This window comes from Arvicola amphibius, chromosome 1 (genome assembly GCF_903992535.2).
Source record: "Arvicola amphibius chromosome 1, mArvAmp1.2, whole genome shotgun sequence".
Lineage (NCBI taxonomy): Eukaryota > Metazoa > Chordata > Mammalia > Rodentia > Cricetidae > Arvicola > Arvicola amphibius.
Window position 1 is genome coordinate 67,261,369 of NC_052047.1, and position 13,412 is coordinate 67,274,780.

At 44.5% G+C, this 13,412-nt stretch overlaps 1 protein-coding gene across 1 annotated transcript in view; it reads right to left on the reverse strand.

The window, feature by feature from the left end:
- Nucleotides 1-13,171, reverse strand: part of Sfi1 (SFI1 centrin binding protein) — a 58,469-nt gene extending 45,298 nt beyond the window's left edge. Inside the window, exons 1-4 of the mRNA XM_038320304.1 lie at nucleotides 13,083-13,171; nucleotides 6,359-6,480; nucleotides 5,931-6,101; nucleotides 3,810-3,881 (exon numbers count right to left, since the gene is read on the reverse strand). Of these exons, the coding sequence (XP_038176232.1) occupies nucleotides 3,810-3,881; nucleotides 5,931-6,101; nucleotides 6,359-6,381 (266 nt within the window). The 5' untranslated portion in view covers nucleotides 6,382-6,480; nucleotides 13,083-13,171. The remainder of the gene's footprint in view (nucleotides 1-3,809; nucleotides 3,882-5,930; nucleotides 6,102-6,358; nucleotides 6,481-13,082) is intronic.
- Between the last annotated feature and the right edge of the window lie 241 nt (nucleotides 13,172-13,412).

Here is a 13,412-nt window from a genome sequence, read left to right on the forward strand (position 1 = left end):
CAGCAGGCACCTTTATCCCCCGGGCCATCTCCCAGGCCATGTTTTGTTTTCCTTAAACACAGTTTACCTTGGCCTTAAACTCCTAATTCTCCTGGCTTAGCCTGCCAAATAGATATGTGCACCAGGCCCAGTCCTAAAGCATGTTTCTAGTTCAAAAAGTGGTAATTACATTTAATTTATAGAAGGTTACAGTAACAAAGCAAACCAGTGAGTACTTAATGGGAACACAGATGCTAATTTAATTGGAATCTGGAGAGGACAATTATAACTACAAGTGATAAGAGAAAATAAAGAAACTAAAGTATTGAGAAAGAAAATGCCTACAGGGCAGTGGTGGCGTATGCCTTTAATCTCAGCACTTGGAAGGTAGAGGGAGGTGGATCTCTGTGAGTTTGAGGCCAGCCTGGTCTACAGAGTGAGTTCCAGGAAAAGCAGGGCTATACAGAGAAATCCTGTCTCCAAAAACAACAGTAACAACAACAAAAAGGCCACCTATGGTGGTAAGTACATTTTTTGGTGGCCGGGGGGGGGGGGGGGGGGGGGGGGGGGGGGTGGTTGAGACAGGGTTAACAGTCCTAGCTGTCCTGGAACTAGCTCTTGTAGACCAGGCTGGCCTCGAAATCACAGGGATTCATCTGCCTCTGCTCCTGAGTGCTGGGATTAAAGATTTGCGTCACCACAGCCCAGCGTTTTTAAGCACTTTAAATCCCAGCACTGGGAGGCAAAGGCAGGATCTTGGTAAAGTTGAGGCTAGCCTGGTCTATGCAAGCCAGCCAGGGCTACAGAAGGAGACCCTGTCAAAAAAGATAACAAAAGTGAGTCCGTGCCATGCTAAAAATGCTGTCAAAGTAAGTCATAAAGGCTGGGCCTGTCAATTACATTTTAAGTTGTTGGGTTTTTTCATAATTCTGCAAGTTACTGATATTTTCCCCCTCCTAACACTCACTGTTGCTTCTAAAAGCTGGTTTAAGGAACATAACAGCATCTTTGGGGTTCCTTGTCTCTCAATGTTATATCAGAGCTTTTTCTTTTTTTTCTAAATTTATTATTAACTTTTGATTGTCTTTGTTTTTTCTAAACAGGGTTTCTCTTTATTACGGTTCTGGCTAACCTGGAATTTGCTTTGAAAACCAGAGTGGCCTTGAGCTCACAGAGATTGGCCTGCCTCTACCTCTGCCTCAGGAGTGTTGGGACTAAAGGTATGTGCCACCATGTGTGGGGCAGAAATGGGGAGGAGGTCCAGCCAGATTTTTTTAAAAATATTTATTTTATTATGTAAACAATATTCTGTCTGTGTGTATTTCTGCAGGACAGAAGAGGGCACCAGAACCCTTTACAGATGGCTGTGAGCCACCATGTAGTTGTTGGGAATTGAACTCGGGACCTTTGGAAGAGCAGGCAATGCTCTTAACCTCTGAGCCATCTCTCCAGCCCCGGTCCAGACAGATTTTAAGAGCCACAGAGACAAGTATGAAACTCGGTTCAGTCTTTGGGAGTCTGATATCAGGTCCTTTGTTTTAGCCATATTTGAGCACAGTACAATTCTAGAAGGTTTTCGATAACAATTAATTCAGTCCTGGGAGTATAGCAAAGCTTAAGACATGTTTATATTGAAATTCTTTATATAAAGTACATCTGGCTTCTTTCACAAAGATGAGTACTGCTGACTTAATATAGCGCCGAAGATTTAGGATCTACGGACAATGATGGAGGTAAACAGAATGCGGATGTTGGGATTGTCCTGGCCCTAAAACAATACAGAAGTCACTTATGCTGTTGTTAAGCACAAGTGACATCACTCATAAGGATGGGTTTATGGCCTAGAAACAATGCTCAAGATTTAGGGGAAAGGGTCAAGGATAAGTGAAACAAATTCTGGAGGTGTGGTGATTTGAATAGGAAAGGCCCCCAAAGACTCATGTGTGTGAATATTTGGCCCATTGGGAGTGGCACTATTAGGAGGTGTGGCCTTGTTAAAGAATGTGTGTCACTGTGGAGGCGAGCTTTGAGGTCTTATAAGTTCAAGCCTGGCCAGGGGGACACAGGCTCCTTCTGTTGCCTGTGGATCAAGATGTAGAACTTTCAGCTCCTTCTGCAGCACCATGTCTGCCTGCACTCCAGCATGTCCCGCCATGATGATAATGGACCATCTGAAAGCTAGCCACAATCAAATGTTTTCTTTTATAAGAATTGCCGTGGTCATGGTGTCTCTTCACAGCACCAGAATCCCTATCTAAGATGGGGATACAGGTAAACCCTGGCCTACAGATAGCAAAGGGACACCAGGTTTTAAACTACATTTCCCCCCAGAATTCTAGGAGAACAGGTAAAATCTTCTTCCCTTATGTTTAATTTTTCCTGGCTTTTCCAGGGCTTATCTGTATATACAAGGACTGTTTGTCCTCTACAACCATATCCACCTTATTTTTTATTAATCCTATTTTATTTACATATTTTCCCTTCTTTTTACCCTACAGGTCCTTTGGATACACACACACACACACACACACACACACACACACACACACACACACATATGCTTCCAATTTAGTGTTTTTATGGGATTCCTGAGTGTGTGAATGACTGAGTCTCTTTCTTGTGCCTTCTCTTGGGCTATTTCCTTCTATTTGTCTTTTTTGTCCAATTCTGACGTTTGTTTTTGTTTTATCTTATATTTTATTTTATTATCCCTTAGAAGCCTGCTTGTTAGCCTTAGTGATCCAGGCCTTTAATCCTTTAATTCTGTGTTTTAAAAACAAAAACAAACAAAAATAATAATGAAGTGGTGGACATAGTGGTACACACCTGTATTTGCTGAGCTGGGGGCCAACCTAGCCTACATAGTGAGTTCTACGCCAGCTAGAAATACAAAGTGAGACCCTATCTTTATTTTATTTTAGGTTTTTCAATACAAGGTTTCTCTGTAGCTTTGGAGCCTGTCCTGGAACTAGCTCTTGTAGACCAGGCTTGTTTCAAACTCACAGAGATCCGCCTGCCTCTGCCTCCCAAGGATTAAAAGACATGTGCCACCGCCACCCGGCTGACCCTATCTTTAAAAAAATACATAGATTAGCCAGGTGGTGGTGGCGCATGCCTTTAATCCCAGTATTTGGGAGGCAGAGGCAAGGGGATCTCTGAGTTTGGGGCCAGTCTAGTCTACAAAGTGAATTCCAGGACAGCCAGAACTGTTACACAAAAATCCTGTCTCAAAAAACCAAAAATAACCGGGCGATGGTGGCGCACGCCTTTAATCCCAGCACTCGGGAGGCAGAGGCAGGCGGATCTCTGTGAGTTCGAGACCAGCATGGTCTACAAGAGCTAGTTCCAGGACAGGCTCCAAAGCCACAGAGAAACCCTGTCTCGAAAAACCAAAAAAAAAAAAAAAAAAACCAAAAATAAATAAATAAGTAAAATAACACACACACACACACACACACACACACACACACACACAGAGAGAGAGAGAGAGAGAGAGAGAGAGAGAGAGAGAGAGAGAGATGATGATGATGATGTTGATGAGGTAAGGGGAGAAGAGATAAAATTATATTTTAATTGAAATTTTTTGTTTTTTGGGTTTTTTTTTTGTGGGGGTCGGGTTCGAGACAGGGTTTGTCTGTAGCTTTGAAGCCTGTCCTGAAACTCACTCTGTAGACCAGGCTGGCCTCAAACTCACAGAGATCCACCTGCCTCTGCCTCCTGTTTACTGGGATTAAAGCCATGCACCACCACCACCCAGCCGAAAATTTTTTAAATGAAATAACAGAAACAGAAGAAGCCAACAGCAGCTCACTTTCCTAAGATAACAATACCTGGCTCTGGAGGGAGTTACTCTCCCAAAAGTCATTCGAATCCACAAATACAAGAACTTTCTGGCCACACACCTGAAAGAAAAGAAAGACACACCCATCTGAACACTCAACTTAGCTAATAGGAGTTTTCTGGAAAAAGAGATGGAATCAGTCTGCATCAAAAGATGATATTATAGTTAATCAGAAATGGTTTGTAAAACTAAAATTAACCTGGGTGTTGGTGGTGCATTCCTTTGTTCCCAGCACTAGAAAGGTAGAGGCAGATCTCTGAGTTCAAGGCCAGCCTGGTCTACAAGGTTGTACAACAGCCAAGGCTACACAGAGAAACTTTGTCTCAGAAAAACAAAACAAAAAACTACTATCAGCCAGGCGGTGGTGGCGCATGCCTTTAATCCCAGCACTCGGGAGGCAGAGGCAGGCGGATCTCTGTGAGTTCGAGACCAGCATGGTCTACAAGAGCTAGTTCCAGGAAAGGCTCCAAAGCCACAGAGAAACCCTGTCTCGAAAAACTAAAAAAAAAAAAAAAAAAACTACTATCAAGAAGATTGTTTTTAAACACTTTCCTTTTGACTTCAGGGTTTTGCTTTATTATATAGCTCTGGCTTGCCTGGGATTCACAGAAACCCACATTTCTCTGCCTCCTACGTGCTAAGATTAAAAGCATGTCGCACCTTACCACTCAAGTTCATGTTTTTTAATTTTACAAGTCCAGTAAAGAAAATGTATGAATAAAGAAAGTTTGGCCTTTATCAATTTCTACAGTACCGTCATCTTCCCCGACAAGGCTGTGTGTGTGTTTGTGCATCAGTTTCTCCACTGGCGTCATCTCCTCCCCACCCCTCGTGTGCGGAATGGTACCCAAGGCCTCTCGCAGTTTAAGCAGGCACTCTACCACTAACTTTAAAACCCAAACACTTTAAAAACAGGCATTGCTGTAATAACATTCAGAGAGTGTAAGTCTCAAAGGTTGCAGAGAGTTGAGTCCTACACATTTTAACAGGTACCAAGATTAGCTGCAGGAATTTTTCTGTGCCCAACTAGGGGAGCTTAGACCCAGCAATAGCCCGAACTCAACACAAGGGCATATAAACATTATCTTTTTAGAATCCCATAGAATTGTTTCTTTTTATCCTGTGGACAAAGAGAAGACTCACACTGGAGCACATGCCCTGTTTTCCTTTGTCATTATTTTAGAAAACTTAGAAGGACAGTTTTTGGGTTTTTTGGTTTTTGTTTTTTGTGGGGTTTTTTTGTTTTTTTTTTTGTTTTTTCACAGATGTCACTTGTCACCCAGAATAGCTTTGACCTGCCATATTCTTGCTTTATCTGCCACATGGCTGGGATCACATGCCTGTGTCACCATTCCTGACTCACTTTAAACAAGACAACACAAAACACCTTTCAATGCAAAGTATTTTGTCAATGAAGAGGTGGAGACATCAGATTTGGGGGGAATAACTATTTTCTCATTTTTTTCCTGTTTAAAATCCCTGGCAAAGATCCATGTACCTGGCCTTTCCCGAACACCGTGTGAGGAGCAGTGATCACTCAGTACTCTCTATGCAAACCCCTGTGCAACGCTGTGCCACTGTCAGTCATCAGTGTAGGATGTCTGCCATCCCCTTGTGACTATGCTGAAAGCATAGGGCCTGCTGCTTGCACGCTCACTTGCACACTCGCATGCACTCATTCTTGTCAATCTCTTGGCTCAGCTTGAAACCCTCTTCTTCCTACCTTTTGTCTGGCTAAGTCGTACACGATTCTTCAGGACTCAGCTAATTGTATAAGTCACAACTGGAGACCATAGACGAAAACTTGATGATGCAGACTGTATCTGCAGTTTCCTAAATATTCTTTTTTTTTTTTCAAGACAAAGTCTCGAGCTATGTGACCCTGGTTGGCCTGGAGCTCTCTGTGTAGAACAGGCTTCTCTCAGACTCACAGACATCTATCTGCCTCTGCTTCCTAAGTTCTTGGATTAAAGTCAAGCACCATCAAATGTGGCTCTAAATATTCTTTTTATCTGACTATTCCACTCTGAAGAGTTCTCCAACCAACTGGAAAAGGAAAAATAAGAATTATACCTTCAATTTGGGAAAAGGGAAAAACAAAAAGTCTCACCTGCTGCGCAGTTCTCTTAATCGGTGTTGAACCCAATTTTGTGAGGCATGAGAATGTAGAGGATGACAGCTTCTAGGTAACTCCCTCTGGGCCGCAGAGAAGGCAGCAGACTTTTTGAGGGGCAGTGCCTTCGGAGAACAAGGATTCTTAACCACACCACCCCTAAAAGACCTTAAATTTGAACAGAGTTTAAAAGGAAAGAAAAAAACCTCTTCATTCAATATATTAACACTCAACAAAGTTCTGTTGTTAAGCTCATGGAGACGGATGCTAACTATGCCCAAACAGAAAGCACCACCACCCTACTTAAACATCATACTTTATAATCTAACACTGTATTTCCAATATTAGCCAGGTGTATTGGCACATGCCCATGACCCCAGCAGTTGAACCATAACTTTGGCTGTCATTTTTGCCCTATCACGTACCTGGAGTCAATCTTCTTCTCCATTCTCTGCTGAACCCTTTTGATGGAAATTCAACCAGCGGTTGATATGTACTTTTGTGACTAGATTACTGATGAACCAAAGCCTTTGTCTTCCTTTTATAACTGCAGGAAAGGGAAAGAAGGGAGTGAATTGCTTGCTGTTGGGGCAGCTGGCCCAATCCCTGCGTTCAGGGGCGTGGCTACCCCAGGGGAGTAGAGTACCCTTAAAAAGGACCGGGGCCGGAAGGAGGCCCTGTTCTTGTCCCCCGCGTTACCTTCTGCTTCGCTGGACCCTTGGTTCTGTAAGTTCCCTTATTTTCTCCTTTTATTAAAACTGATTTACTATAAAAGGACTATTTTGGTTATTTCCAAACCCCTCCGACCGCTGGTACACTTTGCGCCCAACGTGGGGCAGGACCACCCTTACCCCACAGTCTGCTGCGGTAGGCAGATTTCTACTCGCAATTCGCAGGCTGGCTGAACCGGCTCAATTCTAATTCAGGGGATTGAGCGGTGCCCGGCCTGCCGCTTTGCTCCGCCCAGGAGCTGTTTGCCAGTGTTTGCTTAGGCCACCTCCCAGGCTGCTGGAGCAGGACCAGACAAAACCGCGGCTCGTTCCTGCCCCGCAGTGTCACCGCGAGCCCCGTCGTGCCCCGCCCCGCCCGTGCGCTGTTCCTGCCCTCCTGCCGCTCCGCAAGTCCCGGTAGCCACGCGGGAGTTCCTCCGTGGCAGTTTTTTCCTTTTCTTTTTCCTATTATTTGAGCTGCCTGCATCTTAATGTGAGAAATCAACCGTGCGCGCCGATCTGAGCCGCGCCGAGATTGTATCCTCCTCCCCCCTTCCCTCGGCTACAGCACGTCCCTGTAGCCTGCTCGCCCGCCAGCTGCTTGTGCAGCTCTTGCAGGGATTCAACGCTGATTTTAAGCTAGCGGATTGTCCTGCCCGAGACAGATAACTCTCCTCCATCAGCTTGCACACTCCCGGGGGTCACACTTGTAAATAGCTGTCTGCCAACTCTGAGGTCTCTGCCCTCTACTTCATTCATTCATTCATTCATTCATTATGTATACAATATTCTATCTGTGTATATGTCTGAAGACCAGAAGAGGGCACCAGACCTCATTACAGATGGTTGTAAGCCACCTTGTGGTTGCCAGAAATTGAAATCAGGACCTTTGGAAGGGCAGGCAATGCTCTTAACCACTGAGCCATCTCTCCAGCTCCCTGCCCTCCACTTCTTGACTCAATACCAAGCATGGAAAGTCTCTTATGGGCCTAGTTAGGGTTGCTAGTGCTGTGGTGAAGCACCATGACCAAAGCAGCTTGAGGAAGAAAGGAAGTCAGAACAGAAACTCAAACAGGGCAGGAACCTGGAAACAGAAGCTGATGTAGAGGTCATGGAAGGATATGGGTTACTGACTTACTCATCATGACTCTTTTTCTTTTTGGTTTTTCGGGACAGGGTTTCCCTGTTGTAACAGCCCTGGCTGTCCTGGAACTCACTCTGTAGACCAGGCTGGCCTTGAACTCACAGAGATCCACCTGCCTTTGCCACCCCCTCAGTGCTGGAATTAAAGGCATGTGCTGCCATCATTGCCTGACTTCATCATGGCTTTTTTATAGAATCTAGTACCACCAGTCTAGGGATGACCCCACTCACAATGGGCTAGGACTCCCTAATCACTACCTAATCATGAAATACCCCATAGTTGTGCAGTGGTGGTGCACATTTTAATCTCAGCACTCAGGAGACAGAGGCAGGAAGATTTCTGTGAGTTCGAGGCTAGCCGGGTCTATAATGCAAGTTCCAGGATAGCCAAGGCTACACATAGAAGCATTGCCTTTTAAAAAAGAAAGAAAAAGTTATGTCTATGCCAAGAACAGTGGTGAACACCTTTAAATTCCAGCAATCAGAAGTTAGCAGCAGCAGGTAGATCTCTGTGAGTTCAACACCAGCCTGGTCTACACAGGAAAACCCTCTCAAAAAGAAAACAGTTACTCAGGGCCAGTGAGATAAGATAGCTCAGCAAGGGAACTTGCTACTAACGTGATCCCTGAGTTGATTCACAGAGGGTGGAAAAGAAAAATGGCTCTTTAAAGTTGTCCTCACTGGGTGGTGGTGCACACCTTAAATACCAGCACTCAGGAGGCAGAGGCAGCTGAGTCTCTGAGTTCGAGGCCAGCCAAGTCTACAGAGGGAGTTCCAGAATAGACAAGGCAACACAGAGAAACCCTATCATGAAAAGAAAAAATAAAAATAAAAAAAAAGGAAGTTGTCCTCTATACTTGGTATTCTTTTTTTTTTTTTTTCTTTTTTTGGTTTTTTCAAGACAGGGTTTCTCTGCAGCTTTTTTAGAGCCTGTCCTGGAACTAGCTCTTGTAGACCAGGCTGGCCTCGAACTCACAGAGATCCGCCTGCCTCTGCCTCCCGAGTGCTGGGATTAAAGGCGTGCGCCACCACCGCCCGGCTCTATACTTGGTATTCTTGCGGAGAACCTGGATCTGGTTCCCACATGGTAGGTAACAAACATCTGTAACTGCAGTTTTCAGGGGAGTTGATGTCCTAGTCAGTCTCCGGAGAGCAACGGGAACAGAGTGCACAATCACACATGCAGGCAAAATGTTCCTACTCATAGAAAATAAAAATAAATCTTTTAAAGGATAAAGATGTCCTCTAACCTTCATGCTTATAGGATGCCCACATAAATTCACATACACAGAGAGACACAGACACTAACAATGAAAAAGGCCCACCACACAAGCATTTGTAATTCATTTTTGTGGTGGTGAAGTACATAAATGTATGACTGACAGTGAAAGCACAAAACCAACAGCTACTCTAAGCTCCACAGCTTCCTTCCCAAGCAGCTACTCTAAATGGTTAGCAGTGCACTGTCTTGGGTCTGGTTGATTTTGGTGTAATGTTTTCTAAATTTCTAAAATTTACCTTTTTGACAGTAAAGTTTTTATTGTTATTATTGTTGTTTTATTTTCTGAAACAGGGTCTCACTAAGTAAGCCTAGCTACCCTGGAACTGCCTATACAGACCAGGCTGGCCTCAAACCCTCAAACCTCCCTCTTCCTCCTGAATGCTGGGATTAACGGCATGTGTCATCACACTTGGCTATAATACACTTTAAACTTAAAAAAAAAGCAAGCTATAACAGGCTCATTCTTCCAATGTCTTCAATTTTCCTTCACAACTAGATCATTAACAGTCAAGAGTATTAGTCTTCCAGATTAATTTTTTTTTTTTTCGAGACAGGGTTTCTCTGCAGCTTTAGAGCCTGTCCTGGAGCTAGCTCTTGTAGACTAGGCTGGTCTCGAACTCACAGAGATCTGCCTGCCTCTGCCTCCCGAGTGCTGGGATTAAAGGCATGTGCCACCACCGCCCGGCTCCAGATTAATTTTTGGTTGTCAATGTTACTATAAGAATCTTTGGGGGCTGGAGAGATGGCTCAGTGGTTAAGAGCACTGCTTGCTCTTCCAAAGGTCCTGAGTTCAATTCCCAGCAACCACATGGTGGCTCACAGCCATCTGAGTGACATCTGATGCCCTCTTCTGGCCTGGAGGCATACATGCAGACAAAATACTGAGAATACTGTATATATAATAAATAAATCTTTAAAAAAAAGAATCTTCATGCGGTTTAAGTTTTTTAATTTTAAAAATTATATTTATTTATTTGCTTGTTTGATTATTTGTGTCTGGAGGCTAGGGAACACCAAGGATTTCTGGCAATTCCAAAATCTAAGAGAAAGTATAGAAGAGATCTTCCCTAAACCTTCTGACAGAGGATGCCTCCTTAACTTCATATTTCTGGTCTCCAGAGCTGTGAGGGAACAAGAGTGGTATTGTTTGAAATGACCAACTTGGTGGCAGCTGGCTACAAAACTGTAGGAAACAAATATAAGCAATAAGAGATAAGACAATACATGGTGGAGGCAAGCAGACAGAGTGAACGTGACGTCTACTGAACGACTGTGATGTACTTATAATGATACTCTAAAAAGGTAAAATCATCATCATAATTAAGACCACAGAGTTCAAGGAAAATGAGTAATAAATGAACTGTAAAAGTTCATTTCCGTGCCAGGTGAACTTTTTAGTGATGTTAGGGCTGAAGATGGTTTATAGTGCTTTCCTGTCATGAAAAGAGCTCTGGGTTCAATCAGCAGCAGGGTGCCACATGGCTGTAATCCAGAGAAAAGAGGAGCTCTGCAAGCTTTCCTCTTTTTTAAACTTTTATTTAAAACCAGGTGGTGGTGGTGCATGCCACGCCTTTAATACCAGCACTCAGGAGGCAGAGGCAGGTGGATCTCTGTGAGTTTGAGGCCAAAACCTGGTTTACAGAGCTAGTTCCAGGACAGTTAGGGCTACACAGAGATAAACCGGTCTATACCCCCCACCAAGAAAAAAAAATCACAACATTTATTTATTCTGAGAATATAAATGCTGTGTGTGCATGTATGTCCATGCACCACCTGAGACCCTAGTTTCCTTGGCGGTCACAAAAGGGTGTCAGATTCCCTGGAACTGGAGATCTGTAATGAGATCTGGTGCCCTCTTTTGTCATGAAGGCAAAATACTGTACACATAATAAATAAATAAATAAATAAATAAATAAATAAATAAATAAATAAGAAGAACAAGTGTTCTTAAGTGCTGAGCCCCAAATCATTGCAAGTTTGAAGCCAACAGGTAGCAAGACCCTGTCTCAAAACAAACAAACAAACAAACAAATAAATAATAAATAAATCTCTGGGGCTGGGTTGGGCGGTAGTGGCACACGCCTTTACTCCCAGGACTCAGGAGTCAGAGGCAGGTATAGTTCTGTGAGCTTGTGGCTATCCTGGTCTACAGAACAAGTTCCAGGACAGTCAAGGCTACACTGAGAAAACCCATCTCAAAAAGCCAAAATAAGGCACTGAAGGGATGGCTCAGAGGTTAAGAGCACTGGATGCTCTCTTCTAGGGTCCTAAGTTCAATTCTCAACAACCATATGGCGGCTTACAGCCATTTGTAATGAGATCTGGTGCCCTCTTCTGAAACACAGGCATACCTGCAGGCAGAACATTGTATGTAAAATAAATCTTAAAAAAAAACTAAATACATAAATTTGTTTCTAAGTTGTAATATACATGATGTTAATTAATTACAAAGACTGCCCAAGATAAAACACGGTTGCTAAACACTGGCTCTCAGTTGCACATGAAGACTGATCTCCTGAGATGATAATAATACAGGACAAACTAATCCAGAAACTCCATTACTAGCCATACACCAAAGAAAACTGAAACTATGACTATATACAAGCTTATATAAGAATGCTTAGGGTCGAGCACGGTGACACACATCCTCATTATTAGCACATGGGAGGCAGAGGCAGGCAGATCTCTGAATTTAAGACCACTCTGTGATTCTAGGACAGCCAGGGCTACATTATACAAAATAAAATAAGTCAGTCATGATTTCATTTTGGGGGATGTGTGTTTGTGTTTGTCTCTCTGAATGTCCTGGAACTCACTATGTAGACCAAGCTGTCCTCAAACCCACAGAGAACCACCTGCTTTTACCTCCCGAGTACTTCAACTAAAGGCATGTGCCACCATATCCCATTTAAATGATTTATTTCACTTACATGAAATGTCCAGAAAGGCAAAACCTTATAGTAAGAAAGCAAACTGGTAGTTGCTTCAGGGCAAGGTTATTTTTTTTTTTTAAGTATTTCCCACTGTTGACCAATTTCACATATATTTTTTGTCTTGTTTGTTTTGAGTCAGGGCTTTTCTGTGTATCTCTGGCTGTCCTGGAACTTGTTCTGTAGACCAGGGTGACCTCGAACTCACAGAGATCCACCTGCCTCTGCTTTCCGAATGCTGGGATTAAAGGCGTGCGCCACCACCGCCCGGCTAATATTTTAATGTTTTTAAAACCATGATAATGTGAGATACACATACACTTAGCTACAGTATTATACAACTTTTTAAAAAAAAATAATATCCTATTAAAAAAAGAGGACATTTATATATCAAGTACCTGAGTATCAAATACTGCTTCCAGGAAGCCTTCCCATCAAATCATACTTGCTCAACACTTGGTAATTACCACACCATCTAAGGGACACGGACCACAATTAAGGTGACATTTACAGCGCAGGTCCCACGCTTTCTCCTAAGCACTTTCCATGAACGACCCACTTTAACACCGTCACCTCAGCAGGTGCTTACTGTCCTTTTCCAGGTGGGTGCTCAAGGTCATTGGTAGAACCGCCACTGCGCTCCAGCATCTATACACTTTCAGGAACTACACCAAATGAGGACCTGCGGTACAAACGTAACGTGGTTCCAGCTCTCGGCTCGGTCACTTGAGATCAGTGTACACAACAAGCCCCTCGCTCAGGCACACCCCAAATCGATTCTGGATCTGCCCTGGCTAATAAGCTTCGTGAGGGCGGGAGAATCACCCTGAGGCGCTCTCCAGCAGGGGGAGGAGAATGCAGAGACCCTGTAAAGGCAGCGCGAGCGGACTTCTAACAACCTCACGCACGCTCCGCTCGCACTTCCACGCACGGACCGAAGCCTTGTGGGTAGGCAGCACCTCCTGCACTGGTACAGGAGAAAGAGCCGTCACAGGGCCCAACTGCTAGGCACCCGCGCTCTGCGGCCTTTAAAGCAGGGGGACGAGCCATTCGAGGACTCGGGGCGCAAGGCCTGGCCTCGTACCTGAGGGAGCCGACTCCTCAGCGGACGCCGGGAAGATGTTGAGGCGAAGGCCAGAGGCCCAGGGTTTCGCGCCTTGCGCCGGCGCCCCGCCCCCCGTCTCCACGGCAACGCGGTCCGCGCCGGAAGCTGCTCTGTCGTGTTTAGTGCGCGCAGCTTCGCCGGGAGCTGAAGCCTCTGGCTTCTCTGTGAGCTCGGCTTTTGACTGGTCTCTTGGCCGGAAGTACGGACGCTTCTTGGCTGCGGGTCTCCAGTAACGCTTCCTGCGTGAATTGGCGTGGGACAGACAGGTGTCAGACATGGGCATGGTGGCGCGCACGTCGGTAATCGCAT